This window comes from Pagrus pagrus (genome assembly GCF_965226575.1).
Source record: "Pagrus pagrus genome assembly, chromosome: 17".
Lineage (NCBI taxonomy): Eukaryota > Metazoa > Chordata > Actinopteri > Spariformes > Sparidae > Pagrus > Pagrus pagrus.
In genome coordinates this window covers 4104189-4126924 of record NC_140201.1, presented here as the reverse complement: position 1 = coordinate 4126924, position 22736 = coordinate 4104189, and the positions used below count along the sequence as shown (strand labels likewise).

The 22736-nt window shown below is 41.1% G+C and overlaps 2 protein-coding genes across 5 annotated transcripts; one reads left to right on the top strand and one right to left on the bottom strand.

Moving 5' to 3' along the window:
• Positions 1-846: 846 nt before the first annotated feature.
• epn1b (epsin 1b) lies at positions 847-11293 on the bottom strand. 4 transcript variants are annotated; one of them, XM_084380295.1, is made up of 12 exons: positions 11149-11293; positions 10475-10564; positions 9762-9894; positions 9561-9668; positions 8862-9017; positions 7783-7911; positions 7261-7381; positions 6948-7123; positions 5313-6666; positions 4198-4344; positions 3571-3732; positions 847-2989 (listed from the first exon to the last, which is right to left on the bottom strand). In XM_084380295.1, exons 4-12 carry the CDS (start codon positions 9627-9629, stop codon positions 2418-2420), a joined length of 2886 nt encoding a protein of 961 aa, XP_084236421.1. In that variant the 5' UTR covers positions 9630-9668; positions 9762-9894; positions 10475-10564; positions 11149-11293; the 3' UTR covers positions 847-2417. The 4 variants fall into 4 exon arrangements, with proteins under 4 accessions (XP_084236421.1, XP_084236423.1, XP_084236422.1 ...); XM_084380297.1 differs by lacking the exon at positions 9762-9894; XM_084380296.1 differs by lacking the exon at positions 10475-10564.
• On the top strand, positions 10681-18454 carry necap1 (NECAP endocytosis associated 1). Its single transcript, XM_084380333.1, has 8 exons — positions 10681-11009; positions 12606-12706; positions 12937-13041; positions 13206-13287; positions 13458-13566; positions 14290-14437; positions 14688-14781; positions 15655-18454. The coding sequence occupies exons 1-8, from the start codon at positions 10915-10917 to the stop codon at positions 15707-15709; spliced, it is 789 nt and encodes a 262-aa protein (XP_084236459.1). The 5' UTR covers positions 10681-10914; the 3' UTR covers positions 15710-18454.
• Positions 18455-22736: the final 4282 nt, after the last annotated feature.

Below are 22736 nucleotides of genomic sequence, written 5' to 3'. Positions count from 1 at the left end.
GGAAATTTCCAGCTGTGTTACTGGCAAATAAAACACTTATTTTAAGCCAAACCTTGATGTTCTCCCAACCCTAACCAAGCAGTTTTTGTGCCTAATCCTAAACAGAGCATAGGCGCAGTGTTGCAGCATAAAGAAACATTAATTTTGAACTTATCTGTGATTTTGCAGTAACTTACTTTGTTAACATTTATTCTGGCGTTTGGGTTTCAATTAAATGAACCTTGAACATCAGAGCGACAGAAGGCCACAGTCAGCGAGAACAGAAAGCGTTTCACTTATTGTATTATTTTATTTCTCAAATGTACTGTATACTGTCACAGTTTACAACACAGCTTTAAATTTAAATACACAGCAAAATAAATTAATTTCATACAAAATCGAATTTGAGAAATAAAAAATAACCAGTGTTATGGACTACTTTTTCATCCTCATCTTGCTCTACTATCACTCTCTGAACCTTTCAGTCAAGTTTTCCATCAAAATTCACATTTAAAGGAGTCAAAAATACATGAAAGACGTGTACAGGCCCATGAAACAAAGAATGTCGTCCCTGTCTGTTTGATTTACCGAGCTGTCATGTTTCATCTCATAAATTAGGATTAATCCCGCTACTGTGTACGTGTTCTTTAAGTCAAAAATTATCTAAACATGAATCGTCAGCCACAAGGAAACAGCACCTGCCTGTAGAGCTACATAAAAGTGGAGCCTTTTACACAGATTTGCCTTTTCATACAAGTGTGTGTTGAAATACTTCAGTAAATAATCATTCACACACCAGATGGGGAGCAGATGCCTACACGTAGAGGAGAGGATTCGCTCGGACAGCATGCACATTAGAGAGGTTGATATGTTCAAATTCGGTTTTTATTTAGCCAGCACTGCAGCTAAACATCATACAATAATACAGTTCTGTTTCTTGTCAATGCCAGGGGGATACAGCGAAGACGTTCAATTACACAATGAATCCAGAACAACTACAAATCTAAACAGGGATGAAAAAGCCACCATTGGTTACTGAGTTGATTGATAATGCAGAGTTTGAACAGCCAAGTCAGATTAAAGCCAATCACATGTGATCAATACCATCAACCAGTTAGAACGACACTGTAATGACAGTTAACCTGAACTTGTCTTGGTTGGAGGCATTTTGCTGCATCAATAAATAATCACGCAATAAATCAATCAATAAATAGATCAATAAATAGTTACTCATAATTGTAACACTCTAATATACAGTATATTTCAAGTTTATCTGTGATTACTTCCACTATTTACATCAGCACGATATATATATATATATACTGCACACACACGGTTCGTGCAGACAGGTCACACACACACAGACACACGCACACACTCCGCCTTGTACAAACACATGCACGCGTCATGAAAACCTACAGTGACGTCGTCCTCTGATCAGTTCTGTTAATGTTTTACAGGTCCGGTCACAGAATCAGACACTCAAAATACACAGTAACTCTTCAGTATTTCCACATAGACACTCACACTGGTGCTCTCTGTTTCTTAGACTTGTGCGTGAAGAAGATTGGGACTGGCTGAACCAATAGATTTCATGTTAGAGCACAGTTTCATACATATTTTGTGTATTTCTGTTCATATATTATGCTGCATACATTAAAACCATGGCTTTTATATTGATTGGAAATGTGCAGATTTCAATGGGAAGCAAGTGTAAGCTGAGGAGCTGTTTGATTAAAGGATCATATGAGTGGTTTTGCGTGTTTTAGCCGGACAACTACAACCTTGATTCCTTTTTATTCCAATATATTCAATTTCTTACCTCGTCAACATCATTGATTTTTGTAAATATATGCTTATTCTGAATTTGATGTCAGCAACACGTTTCAAACCAGTTGTTAAAAGGGGCATCGATCGACTGGCAAAGTTGTTGAATGCTCCAAAAACAGCTGTTTGGATTATTCCATTGGTAACAGGTGATAGTATCATGATTGGGTATGAAAGCTGCGTCCTCGAAAGGCTCAGTCGATCACAAGCATGGAGGGAGCGAGGCACAACACTTTGTAAAACTGTTGTCGGTAAACGCAGTTTGTTTGCAAATGATTGCTTTCTGTTTTTATATATGTTTTTGGGGCCCTGACACACTCAGTGGGCTTTCAGTGAGTGTCTGCTGCCCTGGTTGTTGCAGTGTGTCCCATACTGGCACTAGTCGGCACTTGTCAGCGTCTTTTTGCCCGTTGAGCAAGTAGAACCTCCGGCGTTATGAGTAATTAAAACGAATGGCTGCCTGGAGGGTAAATTGGAAAATGATCTAAAATCGTAGGGCTATGTTTTAGAAGCATTTAGACACATTTAGAAGGCTAAATCATGCAAAACTACCCAGTGTGGTCCTTTAATGTACTACAGGTACGAGATAGGAACAATTACAGGTCAAGTTGTCAGAACAGGAATGGATTGTTGTTTTTATTCACCGTCTCACCCAGCATGCTGCCTGAGAGCAACTGTGGCCGGAGGGGGACTCCCCCGTTATGTGGAGTGGATCCTCCCAAGTTAGCCAAGCCTGTTGGCTGATTCCCTCCAAAGAAACTGGACTGACCCATTCCTGTTCCCAATAAGTGGTCTGCCAAAGGATTCCCCTCCAGAGATCCAGACTGCACCATTCCCTCTCCTCCACTACGGGGGGTCATGTTAAATCCCATCTGTGGACTCGCTCCCACAGGCACAGATTGAACCATTCCAGTTCCTGAACACGGAGGAGCCGCCTGACCGGCGTGAATCAAATTTAAACCAGAATGAGACACGCCAATGGTATATGATGGTAGCTGAAATAGGGGAGTTTCACTGGAAAGATTAGCAGCTCCAAAAGTGGGAGAAGTTGCACCAAAGAAGGGAGCCGGGGTGGAACCAACAGGACTGCAGTGTGGGGCTGGTGTTTCGGGAAGGGACACCCCTGTAACAGCTCCCGATCTGACCACAAGGCCAGATGTCATGCCCCTGGCTTTGAAAGCGCCTGGGAAATTAGGACGAGCAACAGGAGGATGGAGGGGTGAGGGGAAGGAGGGAGGGAGGGATACACAGTTTGAAGTATTCCAGCAAAGAGAGAATGCACCAAAGCAGAGAGGGGTGACAAGAGTTAATTATCTGCTGGTTAACATACACTAGTCTCTATTCTACACTTTAATAGGTCACTAATGCTCACACACACACGCACACACACACATACACAACAACATCTATACACTACAGCGAGACCACAGGGGAGGGATGGTTAGGTGAAACACATAATCACAGTAAGCTTTTCCATACAACCTATGATAAATACCTATTTGTCAGTCATACTGTCCCCCCCTCTCTCTGTATGTCCTTCTCCCTCTCTGTCTCACTCTGGACTGAAGACTTCAGCTGAACAGTAGTTGAATGCATTTGAAACCTCACCGGGGAATTGCTGAGTTTTAGTATCTCAGTGATTTTCCAGTCTTTGAGGTCGATCATGCATCCGTTTGAATTAAGCACACCACAAGTAACTCCACATGAGGCCTTTGTCAAAAATGTTTTTTTTCACCCAGAGCGAAGCGTTTTCTCTGTCCTTACCGATGGCTTGTGTCTGGGCGGCGAACGTGTTGATGAGGGGGCGTTGTTTGGGTTTGGGATGAGAAGAAAAAAGATCGTCCAAGTCAACGAGCGACGCCCCCACAGAGCCCAGAAAGGATGCAGTCTTTCTATACGTCTCCTTTTCCTGCAATGTTTGTTTTCCTGCAATAAAATAAAGGTCCAATTCTACTCTAAAAGGTGTTTTCTTTTGGAACAGGTCAGGGAGGAAGAGAGAGCAAAGCGGAAGAGAAGTTTAGTTGATTAGGATTGTTAGCCAGCTGCTGACTGATGGGAAGGAGGTGAAATGGAGAAAATGGAAGAAAATGGTCACACATGCAAAGGACCATTTAATGTAGACAAGAGAAGAGTATATTTATACATAAATGTACATAAGCACAGACGCAGGCACACAAACAGTTAAGTTTTTAGGGTGACCATTCTCAGTTGAGCTGGGAGATTAAAAACAAGCAGAAGTTTTAGCAGACTACACAGAATAAAGATTTAGTTAATTAAATCAGAGCGGGGGATTTGTTGCTGTGTACAATGAGGACGACGAGATCCTATTCTTATGAATAATGGATGGACTGCAATTGCATGCATTAAGAGAGTGTGTAAAGTGCAATTTACCTGTCCCATTGCTTGGTGTGCTGCTCGGTGCACCCCAAGGATCAGCTTTTTTAGATGCTCCATCTCCGAATGGGTCACTCGATGCGGAAGAGTCTGAGGGCGGAGCTGGAGAACCCCATGCATCATCTGTGCCACCTGGAGCTGCAGCTAGACAGAGCAAATGGAACAGGCAAGCTCAATGACGACAAAACAGTAATACACTGATTAAGTCCAATATTTTAGCCTGATGACTTTGTTATTTCTGTGAAAAAATACTCTCAACATAGGTTCACTTATTATCTATGTGACCTGTGTCCGTTTGTTTGTATGTTGGTTGGTTTTTCAAGCAGGATTACACAAAAACTACAGAATGCATCTTGAAGAAAAACATCAGGTATATTTATGTGGCTGGTATCTATTAGTAAGTACAATTTGATGCAGATCCCAAATCTGGTGATCCTAAATTATGTTTAAGTTTAGTTATGGGTGGTTTAAAATTTAGAGTGATACCGGGCTGTCGAGTTTGATATTGGATTAGGCTTGGTTGAATAAAGGGGACTATTTGGCCTTGGTGGATATGTGTTTTTTCCAGAGCTTTCAGCCATATCACATATGGCTGCCTTTAGCAACTGGAGGGCATCCTCATGAGACCTACGTAGGAAACTTCGGTCATATTATAAGTGGTTGTTTATGGTCTGAGATTGTAACCCATGTCTCTGTTCAAATACGGTCTCTGACGTCAGATACAAATGGCCTCCTTGAGCTTCCTCCATCTTTCTGTCAGTCAATCCTTTGCTCAGAGTCCTTGTCACTTCACCAACAAAGTGTTCATCACACACTATTCACACATGACACTTTCAAGAATCTAGATATTCCAACAGCCCAATCACATAATAAAGTCCCACTGGAATGACTCTGTTGGTACAGGAATCTCCCCAATTTATTACCAGTTGTTATCATGTATTTAAAGTTCTGATGACACCTGAGCAACTTCCATTTCCATTGGGCAAGTAAGGCAAGCTTTGGAAAAAGCTACAAAGTTAACCTCAAGTTTAGAGTATTTTTTCAGATAAATGGGTTCCTAAGTTCCAGGATATTAATCATCATGCTCAAGCATTTATTTGTTTGTTTCTTACCTGTTCCCCAAGGGTCAGTGTCTGGTTTGGACGAATCCCCAAAACCATCAGAATTATCACCAGGCGATGTGGCACTTGTCCCATCCCCCCAGGGATCTCCAGCCTTTGTTTCATTTGGAGCAGATGGCGCATCCCAGGGATCTGACCCAGTGGTGGGTGGAGAGCTAGCAGGGGCTCCCCACGCATCTGCACTGCCTTTGGGTGAGCTAACTGGAGGAGCATTAAAGGGATCTGAAGCATCATCTTTTGGTGGGCTGGATGGCGCTCCGAATGGGTCTTCTTTAGGTGGTGTTGTTGGTGCAGCAAAAGGGTCGTCTTTTGTAGGTTTGGACGGTGCAGAGAAAGGATCCTCCTTAGGTGGTGTTGTTGGTGCAGCAAAAGGGTCGTCTTTCGAAAGTTTGGATGGTGCAGAGAAAGGATCCTCTTTGGGTGGTGTTGTTGGCGCAGCAAAAGGGTCTTCTTTGGTAGGTTCAGTCGGTGCAGAGAAAGGATCCTCTTTCGGTGGTGTTGTGGGAGCAGTGAAGGGGTCGTCTTTAGATGATGCTGGTGTTGCAAATGGATCTTCTTTAGGAGGTGTTGATGCTGGTGCAGTGAATGGGTCATCTTTTGGGGTGTTAAAAGGATCATCCTTTTGAGCATTGAATGGATCATCTTTTGGGGCATTAAATGGATCATCTTTTGAAACACTGAACGGATCACCTTTTGGAGCGTTGAATGGATCATCTTTTGGAGTGTTGAATGGATCATCTTTTGGAGCATTGAACGGATCATCTTTTGGAGCATTGAACGGATCATCTTTTGGAGCATTGAATGGATCATCTTTTGGAGCATTGAACGGATCATCTTTTGGGGCATTGAATGGATCAGCTTTTGGGGCATTGAATGGATCATCTTTTGGAGCATTGAACGGATCATTGTTAGATGAACTGAAAGGATCTGGTTTACCTTTTGGAGCAGTAAATGGATCTTCCTTGTCTTTGGGTGCACCGAAAGGGTCTGAACTATCTTTTGATGCACTAAATGGATCGGGTTCATCTTTTGGCGCAGCAAAAGGATCCTCTCCATTCTTTGGTGCAGCAAATGGATCTTCCTCAGGTTTTGGTGCTGCAAATGGATCTTCATCAACTTTAGTTGGAGCTCCCCAAGCATCACTGCTGGCTTCTGTGTCAGCTGTATCAGGTCTTGCGGGTGTGCCCCATGGATCTGTGGCCTCTTTAGGTTCTTTGGGTGCTCCCCATGCGTCCGTTTTAACCTCCTCTTCCTCCTCTGCTGCCTCACCTCCCCAAGCACCGTCTTTAGAGTCACCGCTTTTGCCAGCATCCTCCCATTTCAGCTCATCTTCACTCAGTTTGGCCTAGAATTGAATTACAATTGCACAATAAGATAAAGTAAGCACAAACACTAACTATGGTTTAATTGTGGTGTAAATCCCTCCTATTTAAAAAAGATCTAACTGATTCATTTAAACCGTTTTAACATTTGCAATTGGCATACAGGAACCTACAGGATTTGGTACTTATAAGTTCTCCCACATCTGCCCAGGGGATGATCAATTTATGTTTTACTCCACAGCATAATGTTGATGCTACTGTGTCCACCTGCTGTGTCTGAGCACTGCATTTCCTATACACTTACCCTCCTCTCTGTTTCTTTCTTCTCAGCTTCGTGCTTAAGACGCTCCTCTTTGCGGGCAGCAAAGGACGCAGTCAAGTCAGCCACTGAGGGTATGTTGTCTAAGGATGGAAGCCCTGTGGCACCGGCAACATAGCATGGCTTGTAGGAGGGATCCTTGACAGCGTCCGTGGATGAGGCTGGTTAGAAGGGATGGAGAAGAGATTGAATGAGATTTGTGGGAGACTGGAAGACAAGGAGAATTATACCAACGCAGTTCAGTATTGGGCGTTTAGTGTTGTTAAGTGTAGTGTTTCTTTTTGATAGAGGGACTCACCAGCGGAACCTTTTGATGTCTTCTCTCTGGTCTTTTTAGCAAAGTCTCTCTCCTCCTTTAGTTTGTCATCATCCTCCATAAGAACAAGAACAACCTTGGCCTTCTCTCTCACATTTGAACCCTTGGAGAGATATGCTTAAATCAGACAATGATTTGGTTCTGAACATTTAAGTAAAACCCTATCCAAGCCTGAAAAATCTAAACCTGAAACAATATTAAATAATACATAAATAAACTCCAGCTTAAACACTCCGAATCTGGTCAAGTTCAAGTCTGAACATGTTAAAGACCGTTACTATGGACCGCTTTGAAATCAAAGTGTTCTCACATTTCTTGAGACAGCAAACCTTGACTGAATCTCTTAGCGTTCTTTATTTATGAACCTGGCCTAGAGGTTTAAAGGACTGAGATCATGTGAATATTATAGTGTCAATAATTGGTAACCTTAATGCATTCCATGCATCCTTTTAATGGATATGAAAGGGTTGTATGGTTTGGACATAATCAGGCAGCATGTATCACCTGATCTTTGCCATCCTTTTCTACAAAGCGATACTCTGTGAGGGCTTTGACGATGTAGACGTTGTCTTTCATTTTCAGGAGCACGCGATCGTCACCGGTCTTTAACAGGTACTCCAGCAGTGTCAGGGACTGGTACAAAAAAAAGTATGACAACGAATGAAAATTTGAAACAATAATGCATATGACTGAAACAAAAATAAACTGAAAATCCATTTGTTTTCTAAAACAACAATAAAATCTGTGTAAAATCACAAATTTGGTAGGAAAAGATGAACGATGCAAAAGCTTCAAATTATGCAATGCTTGTAGTGGACACGAGTGTAACTTAGAGCCAATACAAAGTCCCATGACTGGTAAAGTTACAGTGGTCTCTTATGTATTGCTGTTTGTGATACCAGTAATTTAATAGCAGATATGTGGTGCAGTTATGTCTTTACCAAAGACCTTCTGTCTTTAGCAAAGACTAGAGAAATAAATCATGTCATGTTGTCATGTGATGGACCAGAGATTGCTTTCAAATGGCAATATATTTCAGCTGAGCATGAATAGATAAAAACAAGTGCAAAGGCAAAGTTTGCAATCTAAATATAAATCAAAAGAGTTTAACAACATATGGTGATTTTCAAAGTGTCTACAAGGACACAGCATACAGATACAGTTGTATGACTTATTGGAAATTCAGCATCTGTCACCTTTAGATATGATTCTCCCTGACCACAGCCAAGCAACACTTAAGTTTTAATTTCTCTCCTGTTTGTGTCCATGTTACTGTTGAGTTATAGTTTATTTTGATTAGTCTTCTTTTACAAAGCCTAATTTATTACAGCATTTACTTATTATAGGTTACAATAAAGCTGCTAAAAAATGTTTTTCTGAGACTGAGGACATCATTTTTGTGTCCCAGGGTGTTTGCACAAGAAACAAGATTGTAGAATAACATTTGAACCACCAAAACAAAAAGGTTATATTTAAGGATACTGAATTAGTTATTATCTATGATTCATCCATCTGACACATCTCAGTGGGTCTGGTGTTATACGTATCAAAGCAGGGAACCTGTTGTTCATTATTATTGCTACCTTGTGGATGTGTCTCCAGTTCTTGTCATCTTTCAGGCGTTTCCAGAGCATCGTCATGATCTCATTGCAGGCCACCACATTGTAGGTCAGATCAGAGAGATCAGCCATCTGAGTGCTGGACGGGCCCCATGGGTCATTAGATGTCGCCTCTCTCACCTGGAAAAGAAGCAAAGCAAGCAATTTCAGTGTTTAGGAAATATAAGGTGGTGGCAGTCACAAGGTCACAGATGCCAGCTTGTGACAAAAAGACTTTGTGACCCTTCTTGCCATTATCTCATTTCATTATGTAAACAAAAATAATACGCATGTATTCATCATATCAGTATTTGAGTAAGAAACACATCCACATATTTCACCAACTCTAAGAACCTGAAAGTTAGGATTGAAAAGAATAGCTCACTATAATTTAACAGAAATTGAATTGTTGAAATAAATTATGCACGATAAATATAAAATCTGTCGTGGATATCTCAAAATGGGATCATGGGAGGTGCTAGAGGCCCACAGGTTTAAGATGTTTAACATGTAATTGCAACATTCCTGGTTTGTGTCTGGCCAGGGACCTTAGGTACATGTCATCCTCGGTGTCTCTTCTTTCTTTTCCTGCTACCTCTCTTCTATTTTCTATCTAATAAAAGCAAAAATGTTCAAGAAATCTTTTTAAAAATGCATCTTGATCCAGACTAAACAAACTCTTACCTTGACCTCTGCCTCAGAGTAGTTCTGGACCAGGTTCTTCAGCTGACGGCGGAGCATGGAGGACGTCATGGTGTCTGGGGGGGAGGTGGGGAATCAAACCACCACGGTCTGATTCAGAGAAAGCTTGTTAACATAGATGAATGCTTACAGAGACAAGGAAAATATGGTAAAAATATCACAAACACATACAAACTCCCACACCTTTTGTAAAAAAATCTGTCTGTGCTGTCTTATAGATTTATGTTGATATTGCTTGAGTGCAGTTGCTGGCTCAGTGAGCGAACATCCTGCTGGTCTCTCTTCTGACTGACTGCACACTGACAGAAACCAGATCCTGCAGGGAGGAACGAGTCGACACAAAATAGAGCTGAGGCATGGTTTGGCACTGAGTGACAATAGCAAGCAGGCAATTATGCATATGTGACTGCAAAGCTAGACTAAGGGTGTGCCTACACCTGCTGTGGTGTCAGTTTGTCATAACCACTGCGACAAACACGTAGTATCCTCATCTATAGGTTAGTTAGCCATCTGGCTAAGCTACAAGCTAGTTAGCTGCCAGCATCCTTGAGCTGGGCGTAAGAAAATATAAGCTAAACCCTCATTTACAGTACACCTGGATGATTGGTGTGAGCCGTATCAACTGTAAGTCGACGTGCTTGCAAGTAACGTGTCTGTCAGGAGTCACGTATCGTGTTTTCAGGACCTCGGAGAGCGACTGAAGACGGCCAGCAGCCGTCAATATGGCTAACGGTCGAGCGATGTTGTTAAGCCAGCAACAATCAGCTTTTGGCAATTAAGGCGAGGGGTTATATGTCAAGAAACAGCCGCTGCTTTGAGTTAAAAGCAACACACACTGCTCGTACAGCATTTCGTGAGTCAAATGAGCGTTTTCGCAGGTAAAATAAAGCACTAACCCTGAGCAGATCTCCAGGAATCTTCGAGGAGACGACACGACGCAGCGGTTTCCGCTTCCGCAGTTTTCAGCACCTGCCAGGCCACGCCCCCTGAGGAGATATTACTTTATTTTTTCACATTAAAATACCAGTTTATTTCAAACCGGATCAGCGTATTTTATTCTGGAATTGGACAAATAATTTACCGGAAGCGTGTAATTTTCCAGTAACAGAATAATAGTAAGCAGTTTCATGACATTAAAAGTGGCGTTTATAATATTTGTGATGGTAATGGTCACTGAGTAAGCTTCAGCTGACGCCGTCTGGCGGTTAGTACGTAGTGTACACACACACACACACACACACACACACACACACACACACACACAAGCCCCCCTCAGTAAAGAACTGAATAAATGAGTCACAACCACAACTCCCACATCAATAACAGTTGAATCAAGATGGCGGCCGAGGGCGAGTACGAGTCCATCCTGTGCGTGAAGCCCGATGTCAACGTTTATCGCATCCCGCCGCGGGCTTCAAATCGCTCGTACAGGTAAAGAATTAACGGCCGGTCGTTTCACGGCGCCGTGAAATGTGCTTTAACGGTGTTTGGTGTCGCTCGGTGCGGGCATTGCACTTTCACCGCTCGGTGCCAGCTTTTCAAAGCACGAATAAAGGGGCACTGGCTTTACGTTGTGTTGTTGGCAGACCGTCGGTTGTTAAAAACGTTGCCAGCTGTGAAGTCTCGGTTCGGTTCGTCGGCTGGTTGTCTGCGTCGCTTTGTTGTCCGGAGCGGTCGAGCTGTCAGAGATGTGACGGGGGGGTATTTGTCATCATGCCGGGTCGATACGGGCGATTTGCCAGGACGGTCCCACACGCCTGTGTGACAGCTTGGACGTCCTCTTTACACAGTGAAACTACTGGATTAGAAAATATTGTTTTCGCGATCGATAGTTTTTGCCTGAGGTTGTCCTTCACTGATTAAAACTTTGTCCCAACCCTGGTAGACGTGGTTTGAGACAGTCTGGATGGACATGCAGCCAGAGATAATAAAAAAAATCATAAAATGTCCATTAAGAGCTCTGACATGGATCAATATGGCAACCAGCAAGCTTATATGACCTGATTTTACCATTTCAGAAACAGTGTAGAAGTTATAAAGAGAAATGATTGATTATATTCATGCTAAACCACTAATCATTAATAAATATCTAGTATGTACTGTAGTTTAAGTTTGCGGTTTCTGACTCCCAAAGATTCCCAAGATGAATCTGAACAGACACAATGTGATTAAAGCTGCATTATGTAGTTCTGGGCAAGACATTTTAATCAAACTAAATAAACAAACTATTTGTTTTCATGACTTAATGAACTGAGTAAACAAACTCATACTGTTTTGATTTGTTTATATGTGGCGGACCCTGCCAACTTTCTAGCTTCAAACAGTGTTCTGGCAACCTTATTTTCCTCTGCGAACAGCTTTTTTATTCAGTTATTATTACCTCTTTATCATTGTAAATATCAAAATTCTCAGTCTGCATTTCTTCCCCAAATGTACATTGTGCCTCTTCTAAGGGATTGCAGACATGAAAAAACATCTTGTGTTATGTAAACTTTACTCAAATTCTTGACTTTTTGTCTTGTGTTCTTGTTGTTTTCACCTTTTTCATATCTGTGAAAGTCCTTTAAATGAAACAAATCAAAACTGTTACCTGTTATGTGGGTTCACAAACAGACAATACTTAATTTTAAGGGTTGCAAGCCAAAAAAGCTTGAAATCACTGCTGTAAGTGATCAGCTACTGTATGTTTTTGGAAAAACATGCATTAATAGTTTTTTGTGATATGTTGTGTATTATTCACAAAAACACAAAAAAAGACTCTTCTTGACGGAGATGATTTCACAGATTTGATTGATTTGAATGTCCTGTGACTTGACTAATAAGTAGCCTTCACACCTTCTCTCATCATGAGTAATACTTATGCAAAACGCTGGAATAATCAGCTATTTGAAAACTAGTACGTCCAAAGACTACATTGGTAATTGAAACCACACCTTTGTAAAGCAGATAGATAACGTCAATGTTAATGGCAATGTCTTGTAAATATACCAGTTTTATAAGTTGGTCTAACATCCAGTTCATCTACAGGGCAGCAGACTGGAAGCTGGATTGTCCAGACTGGTCTGGGCGAATGAGGATCACAGCCAAGGGCAAAGTAGCGTTCATCAAACTGGAGGACAAGGTCTCTGGTATGACTGAACTTTAAAACTCTATTACATCATACTCAATTACATCAGAGCATCGCAGCTCACATGAGCCAACTGTTATTTTCTCAGCACAAACCGTCAGATGCCCAGTGATATATTGGACACAATATGTACACCAAATAGACTCCAACTCCCAAGGAATAAATCGATAAATGGATGGATGCGTCACTATTTTGAATTAATATCTTGTCGTTTTCCCTCCTGTCCTGCAGGGGAGCTGTTTGCCCAGGCACCGGTTCAAGAGTATCCTGGCATAGCAGTGGAAACGGTCAGCGACTCCAGTAGATACTTTGTTCTGCGGATACAGGATGACAACGGTGAGGATGTAAAAATGACTACGAATTATGTGTCTGATCTCAACAACTTTAACCAGTTACTGAGCTTGCCGGTTTGAAGGCTTTAAATCCTCTTTAAACATGTGGATGTAAAGTACATCACGTTGGCTGTTGTTCATGTCAGATACTGTTTCTCATGTCCGCAGGTCGCAGTGCTTTCATTGGAGTTGGCTTCGGGGACCGAGGGGACGCTTTCGATTTCAACGTTGCTTTGCAGGACCATTTCAAGTAAGTGGTGACCGGGCGGCTTTTGTGATGGAAAATAAGATGCTGTCTTTTGGATGCACAGCACTGCACAGTGCTTACTGAAAGCTGCATGCTGTAGTTTTTCTGAAAACTGCTGAGATGCATTGTTTATTTCTGTAGCTGTGCTGATGTTTGTCTCTCCTTCACTGCAGATGGGTGAAACAGGAGAAAGAATTCAGTAAAAGCGCCCAGCTTGGTGATTCAGGACCAAAATTGGACTTGGGCTTTAAAGAAGGACAGACCATCACACTCAACATAGGGGTAGGAACCAGCTTGTCAAACATCAAGATGTTCAGGTTTTACTACATTTGTTAATATAATTAAAATAAAATGAGACTGCTGTGAGTGTGGAAAGTAACAGTCCTCTAGTCAGTGGCTTTATTATTACATTGGCCTGCAAGTATTCATAATAAATCAGTAATGTCACATGCATTTAGTAGGCGTGAAAATAACTTTATGTTGCCTATAAAACTTAAACTGGAGCTCAAGCGAAACTAGAAATCTGAAGGGTTGAGGACCATCTGTAGTTCACAAATCAATCAAGTCATAATTTCCATTTAGTTGCTAATTTTTCTGTTCTGCAGCCTATAAATGTGCCCAATAAATAAAGAAAAATCATTGCATTGCTTTCAAAGGGGCTCTATGTAACAATTTTTAACAATTTACACGTATTAATCAGTTTTTTAGTGGCCATATGTGAGCAGATTGTTTCAGGAGGTAAAATATGAAACCTTCCCGTCTCTCTCGGTTGCCAAGACAAGCCTGTGGACGATTTGTTTAAGTTGTTTAAAATGTCATGGAGTAGAAGTATAAAGTAGCCTAAAAGTAAAGTACATTAAAATTGTACTTAAGTACAGTACTTGAGTAAATAAATAAATGTAAGCTGAATGTGATGCAAAGAAACACGGGGTTGAAACTCAAAGGTTAAACATGAACATTCCTGAAATCCTTCATGAATATCATTTTTCTTTTCTCCGTCTCTAGCAAGGTAAAAAGAGGGATAAACCCCGCCCACAAGGCGCAGGTGGGTTTGGACTCCTCCCACCACCACCTGGAGGCAAGATAGCCCCTCCTCCTTTGTCAAGCTCATCCAATCACAACATAGTTCCTCAGACGGGCGACACAGCGACAGGTAGATGCACTCTCAAACATGTTGGTGATCAAAGACAACATGCACATTTGCTTTGGGCTAATAAGAACATTTGATATCTCTGTAGTTTGTGGGTAACCTACAGGGATGACCTATTTTCTTAATCACTGTGTTAATTAGTTTCTGTTAAATGAGTCAAAGAGTCATCAGAGCTTCAGGCGGTAGAAAATGAAGCGAAATGTGTGTCAGTTTGTAAGCTTTTGTTAATGAGCTCTGTGTTTCTCTCTGTCAGGCTGCCTGTTGGAGCTGGACACTAGTAACTCCAACACGGTGGTTCAGTCAAACCCCAGCTCAGATCTCTGGGGAGACTTCTCTGCTCCTGCAAGGTAGATGACTCTTTTCTTGTAATACACACTGGCAAGACATTTGTGCTTTGTTGCATAACATTTGGTTACATTGCCAGCTTGATTACATCCAGTGCATTTTACTCTGAGGCTTAAATGAATGTGTCCAAGATATGCGTAGATAATTCAAAAGTAATTAATTTTTATTCTGAAATCTGTCCCGATGTCCCTTCAAATTCTACTACCCGTTGTCTTTTCAGTTGCTGATCAATCAGGATGCAGTTAAATGATAACAATTTGGAAAACAGCTGCGCTACATTTAAACTTAGTACCCTGAGCGGTAAATGTTCGCTGTGTGAAATTATGATCTATATGTGACTCAGCGAGGCTTTTAACACGTTTTTGAAACCTGGCTGCAGGGACTTGTTCCCCTTCAGCCACAAGAGCTTAAGTAATGTCTGACACTGATGTTAGGTGATAAAAGTCCCGCTCACTTCATCCCAAAGGTGCTGGATGTGATTGAGGTCGGGTATCTGTGCAGGCCTGTCAAGTTCTTCCACACCAAACAAAGTTATTTACAGAGAAATATCTAATACAATTGAACAATTCAAATGAAAATACAGAATAAACGAACACCTTAATAATTTAGGGCAAAAACTGTGGAGATCTGACAGCGAGGGGTGAAATGTCTGAGCAGCAAAGTGTCAAAATGAGTGTCTATATACTTTTGGCCAATTAAAGTAACTGCACTTACTATGTAATGTGTTTTGGGTAAAATTCTGTGCAGATTACATATTGTACAAAGCATTTTTGTACATCTCAGTATGAAGAGCTGCACTGATACTGTTACGAGCCAGTACTTTGTAATATCAGAATACAAAGAACAAAAACAACATGAATTTCATGTGTTTTCAGCTCCGTGCCACCACCGTCTCGGCCGCAGGACTCTGGGAACTGGATCCAGTTTTGAGTCGTCGGTTGTGACCTCCATCTCACCTGCATCTGTGTCTGTAGCTTCCCGTGCATCACACTGAGATTAACTCCCACACACTGATCCCAAAGCAGAAACGTGGAACACCACAGAGCTGTAGAAACAACTCATGACATCATTTCACTCAGAAAGAATCCGTTCTTTCAAATGTTCTTGGCAGGAAATGAAGCATTAATCTGTTGAAGCCATGACATGATATGAGCCATTTCCAGTTGTATTTAAGGGCTATGTGTGACGACCTGAGTTCCTCTTCTATGTGTCTGCGTTGCCTCTCCACTAGATGGCTCTCTGAGCAGAGCTTTGTCTTTGACCTGGCATGTTTTTGTCACTGCTACAGCTCCCCCTGCAGGCACTGCCGAGCGCCACACCTCAAGAAAATACTAGTGTTTCCTGTAACCTGCTGTGAATAATGTGCACAGAGCTGCAAAAGCTCAACTTAAGTGAATGATACGTGAACTGTAAGACACAAATCAAATGAGAAAATGGTCTTTATTGTTCTAAAATTGGCACTTACATCTTATTTTTGTCAGTTAGCCTTATTATTTCAAATGAAGAGAGATTTAATCATGACAAACAGCAACAGTCTGTCTAACTTATTTAAAGATGAACCCAAAAGAAAGAACTGTTCCAGACACACGACACCCTTTTACCTCATATGCAGGATTTTTGAGAAGTATAAATTTTAGACTGATCAGGGGATTAAAGGACTCATTCCCACCTTCACACTGTGAAATGCGGAGTAGTACAGCTGCGTCCATGTCTCAACATTTCTGTATTTAAAACAACTATAGTAGATCTGAAGTGTGGTTTGACTTTTATAATGATATTGCAAGTGGATCTAAAGATGCAAACCTCAAAATGTTCAGGTTTGCTTTGCTTTATGGGGTACGAAAAACTAAATTCTCTGAATGCAGATTAAATCGCCTTTATCACGCCATCGCCTGGTATTTATCCCTACATGAATCAGGAATGATCCATTGTACAGTATTTAGAGTGTTTATAGAATCAGTAAACTCACTTAAAGTGGGAAAAGATACTGTAGGTAAGATTTATTCATAGAAATTTTCGGGGAACATTAACATTCCTTCCTGGCACATTAAATCTATAAATTTATGTTTACAGTGTGAAATCATATTTGTGTTTACTACTGCGTGCTTCTCATCAGCAGGTTTATTGTTATTGTTGTATCACTGGAATCAGCAGCCAAATCCAGACATGTATTATTTCTGTCAGTTATTTACATTTGACATGTTTTCAATGCGTTTTCTTAAGAATTATATAAGCTAAGAATTAAGTGTCATATTTTGCCGAATCTGGTGGCTGGTGTTCGTCTGCTGGCAGTAAATTAAAACTTCTTCCTCACCCCAGTCCATCATGGAAACAGAATCTCACCCCAATTTACTCACCCATTTCCAAAACCCAGTTTTGAACTGGATGAATGAAGTAAACCAGAGCAGGACTGAAGGCACATTTTTGCGATGATCTGAAGCGGCGACAGAGTAAATCTCAGCTTCGCTTTGGCATTAAACGTATAGTAAAGTATTTATGTTCACCAGATTTACCTTTAAGATGCTAAGAAGATGCTAATGCTCAAATGCTCCATCAGACTGAGCGGAAGTAACTTCACATGACTTTCTCATGTGCTCTGTGCGTTTCCACATGACTGGACAACTTAAATTGATAGATGAATCTTCTGTTACACAGTGGAAGGAGTGGGACTGTTACAGAAGTGCACATGTAATCAATTCATGAAATGTACCCGAGGCTTTTTGATTGGCAAATTGTTTATGGAGCTGCAGTTTACCTGCGAGAACAGCCCTGTATGTTTGATGCATATGTAAGTAAATACAGCTCCAGATGCAGAAGCTGTCTGACACAAGTCTGAAATACGTCTGAGGTTTGACAGCAGATTTAGACAATCTGAGGGAAATGATTCGGAATTTAAAGGAGTAGTTTGACATTTTGGGAAAAGCCCTTATTCACGTTCTTGCTGAGAGTTAGGTGAGCAGATCATGTCTGTGTATTTAATCTGAGGCTAGAGCCAGCAGCTGGATATCTTAGCTTAGCTTAGCATTAAAGATAGCTTGCCTGGCCCTGTCCAAAGGGAACAAAATGTGCCTAACAGCATCTCTAAGTCTCACTAATTAACACATATCTTGTTTATTTTATAATTCCCAAAATGTCAAACTATCCCTTTAATTTATTTTAATACTAAATGATATTCTACCGAAAGGATAGGATTTACCTGACGCCGTTATCAGGCTGTGAAGTGAGTTGTGACACACCGGTCTCAGGACTGATGGCACGGAAAACAAAATGATTGTCTTAGTTCATCTGATGAATGTCTTAATGGCAGCAAATGATATGTTAATTTTTGTGCTGAAGAAGCTTCGGCTGATTGTGACGTTGGATGGTGTTTACAGGAATTTGACATATGAATTGTCATAAGCATTTCGTGACTGTGAATTAATTTTGTTTGCATATATTTTTAATATTTGCTGTGATAAAATCACACGAACTGTATTTGATTGGCATCAAGATATAGGGCTGATTGATATGATATGTTGATATGTGTGTTGTGTTTACATTGCTCGTATCGCTGGCTCAAATATAAAAATGTCTCCCATTTCTCACTCATTCCACTCTGGCTGTAAAATCACTGGACTAACACTTTTGATTTATGACCAGTTTCATGAGAAAGAGGCAATAAATCCTATAAAAGGACGTGTGATGTCTTGTTCTTATTTTTGGGCACTTGCCCAGTTGCCAAAATAAAACGTATGGCATGTTTAAATTTGTACATGTCATACATACAGTATATCAACATTTGTACGTACCTAACTTCGGTCACTTAACTATGTTACTAACTTAAAATAATCACTGTTGACACTGTTGGTTTGCAGAATGCACATTACCGAACGACTGGTCTGTCACAGTATTTAAGGCTGTAACACAAAATTCAGGACCCTGTAAAAAGACATTGTACATGGACCCCATTCCTCGTTGTGGGCTGTCCTCACATGATGGCCCAGTATACTCAGTTTCCCTTTTCCCCCCAGTCCTGTGCCCCCGACAGTAGAAGTGAGAAATATTGCGTAAGGTCAGGACATGACCTCATCGAGCAGTAGCTTTTAGCTCTGCTGACAGACAGAAAAAGAGAGCGGCAGACAGCTGGACTGACGGACTGAAGGTGTAAAGAGGAAACCAGCGGTGGGTTCAGATCTCGATGTCCTCTCCTGAGCTTCAAAAGAAATCATCTTCCTCTGAGGCCATTTTAGGTATTTAACCGACAGCACAGAACATGTCTGACCACAAGTCTTTAGTGTTGGACTGTACTGTGTGTGTGGCTGTGTGTTTGTGTGTGAGATAGGATTGTGTGTTGTCTGAATGTGCTGTGCGTGAACTTTAGACCATATACTGTGTGTGTGTGTGTGTTTGTGTGTGTGTGTGTGTGTGTGTCCCACTCCACTTTTGATCTGGGTCACCTCCTGCTCTGTAACCCACACCAAGCAGCACATCTCTCCAGAACAACATCACATGTGTCATTTTGATGGATCCATTCGGTTCTGTACGGCAGCCAAACATAAACTACAGAGTAATTCAGGACTTTAATACACTTGATATCGCTGCATGCCCGCTAAAGATTCTGTTTCACATCAATCATCATCGCTGTGATGAGGCATCAGATTTAAAGGTTCGACATGGAACTCTAACACAACCTGGAGAATCACAGGAAAGCTCCAGTACAACATGGCATTTTACATATTTAACACCAGCATGTGTTTTTTAATCTCTGCAGCTTCTGACTCTGTCATTTTCCATGTTGACTGACGAGGAGTCTACAGCAATGCTAACAGCTTTTTGAGGCTTTACATAGGCACTACTGTGCTTTGAGCTAAATGCTAACTGTAGCATGCTAACATGACAGCATTGTAAGGCTACCCAAAAGGTACACTTGGGTAAAAGTAAAGATATCATGCTACTTTACAGTATCTGATATTAAATGTACTTAAGTATTACAAGTAATTTTCTGGCAATAAATGTACTTAAGTATCAGAAGTACAAGTAAAAGTATATTATACATATATGTAGGAGACATTTGTTAATCAGCCAATGAAATAAATTAAGTTATCTTAAACATGTGCTGCTCCAGCTCTAATGCAGCATACAATCAGCAAAGTAACTAGTTACTAAAAAATAAATGTAGTGGAGTGCAAGTATGAAATAGCAGAAAATGGAAATATTCAAATAAAGTACAAGTACCTTAAAATTGTATAGTACAGTACTATGAAATAAATTAAGTTATCTTAATTGTAAATATGCTTAGTTACATTCCATCAGTGTAACATGCTGAGGATTTGCAGGTATGATGTTAACCATGTTACATATCGTTGTTTAGTTTGTTACAAGCTAACGTTTGCTAATCAGCACTGAACACATGTTACTGCTGAGGCTGATGGGAATGTTATTCGTTTTGCTGGCATGTGATAATAAAAGTACTGGACAGATTACATTTTTTTATAATTGTGCCGGACGAAGACAAGCAAATTTCAAGGAAATCTGTCCCATTGCAGGTTTGTGGTTTTATCACAGTCTGTCTGTCGTTCTGTCTGACCACTCTGGTCAGGGTCAGACAGAACGACAGACAGACCAACACACTTTTAGGGGACTTAGCTCACTGAGTCTAATCTTAGTTTAGCATCACTTTTAAAGCTACATACATCAGCACTTCATAAAAAAAATAGACAAGTACATTTTTGATTTGGCTGGAGGTTGTGATGAGAAGGTGCCAGAGACGGTGTCGCAGTCAGAAAACGACATGTACCCATCAGAGGAGAACTGAAATGTAATCTGTAATCTCCTTCAGGTCCAAACAAGGTACCAGAGTGTGTTCACGTGCTGCTCCGAAGCCTCGACGCCAGCAGTACTCCAAGTTCCTCACAAGTCCGGTGCTGAATGACACCGCAGTGATCTGCTCTTTAGCCATACTGGTGGCAGCAGGACTCTCAGGACTGTGGTCCAGACTGAAATATTGTGACAAATACTGGTGCAGACATTGTTGTTCCCCAGAGAAGTTCAAACCCAGAAAGACACGTAATGAATTGAAGGTAATCAAGCCTTTTTCTCTGGCAGCCTGTCGCTATGACTTCTGGGAAAAAATCAGATGATACGTCAGAGAAACAGGACAGAAGTCAGCGAACGTGACTAAAGTGAATAAACTGAATAAAACTTTAAAACCTCGTCTGTGAACATTCAAATCTGTAATGGTGGTTGTTTAACAATAAAGACAACAACTCCCATGATCCCACGCTACTTAACGATGTCATCACACTACTTCTGTTTTTGTTGTTTTGACTGAGAGACCCCCTGCTGCTGAAATTACGTGATGCTTTAATTACATCTTAGATCTTACTTTCAAAGTGTTGCCCATCATTTCATCACAGCGGCAGGATCACTACCATAAAAGTCTGAGATTGTAGTTGGTTTCAGTGGGACTCGTAGGTTTTTTTTACTTCTTCAAGCAAGAAACGCCTTGTACTCACAGGTTTTTTCATTTGTTTACAAAACTACCATATTAGTCGTCTGTTAAAGCAGCTCATTACAACTTTTCCTCTAAGTTGCATCATACACATGACGTAACTTGAATCTCTTCAGTATGTGTCTCCTCCTCTGCATCTATTTCAGCTTGTAAAAAGGGAATTTGCCACGTATGTCCATTAACACTGTGTGTCTGCTGCACTCATCATCTTCACCTCTTCATAAAACCTTCTGCCAGGACAAGAAACCATCATCAAACCTGCTTTGCTGCCGTCCAGCGTGTCGTGACGTCTGCATTTTCACTCAAACATCTTTTTGTCTCCTTCCTCCTGATAACTTTTCTCACTTTCTCACGGACACTGAGGCTAAACAAACACACACACGCTGTCGCACTCAAGTACGCCAGGGTTGTGTAACAGTAAGACACATAGCGTTAATGCAACATATCAGGTGAAATGTCAGGAGTTTGGATCAGGATAGTTCACAGGCCAGCGGCCAGTGTCCCCCCTCGGACCTGCTCCCAAAAATGTGAGACGGTAATCAAACTGTCTCCCTTTAACAAGCTCGCTAATTCATGAATTGGCCGAGGAAGGTTTGAGAGATAACTCGTCCTCCTCACAGATGATCTCTTTATCTCGACGCTGCCGCTTTGATAGCATTGGGAATTTGCTGTTGGCTCAAACCAGCAGACGTGTTGTGTGAGTCTGTTCTGTTAGGATAAGCAGGAGGTGGAGTGAGGACAGAGAGGTCAGAGGTCAAAGGTTAGAGTCACTCATGATCACTTTTTGCTTTGAAGTGCTCAGAGAAACCTGAACCAACACCTCCAGGGGATGATTTAGATGCTTGTGACGCTGCATGTGTGAATACTTTTTGGCTAATATGGTTTGACTGAGTACATAAACATGTCAGTTATTGCAAATGTCTTTAAACAGGCCTCGTTATAGCTGTTTATCACTACTGTCAGCTTTTTAGGAACTAAAATGATGCATACGTTCATCCAGCTGATGCAGGAAGAGTTTCACAAGCAAGTGTTTTGTATGAATTTAAGATATGATAGTGACTAAAAGTAGATTTACAAGGCTGCGTTCGGTAAAACCTGATATGTATCCATACGTGTGGTGTGTGTTAAGATGATATATGGAGAGTTGTCACTGTGGCCTCAGAGGGAGGAGGGGATCAGGTAAAGACGGCTTCATCTTTCCTCAGATTTAATGTATTTTAACTAAACTAAAATAAAATAGTGAGGAATCAATCAGGAACGACTTGGTAGTTAATGAATCATTAATGAGAAAATTCCTGAAAAACTGGTTGAATGATTATATACTAGATAAAGAGAACAGACTAGGAGACACTACATTAATGAATCATTAGGTTTTTATATCCTTTTATAGGCCAGATGAAGCGTCGCGCAGCAGCTTTTTGTATTTGTTTTCACCACGGCTTGTTATTTACGTCTCCTCCGGTTGTT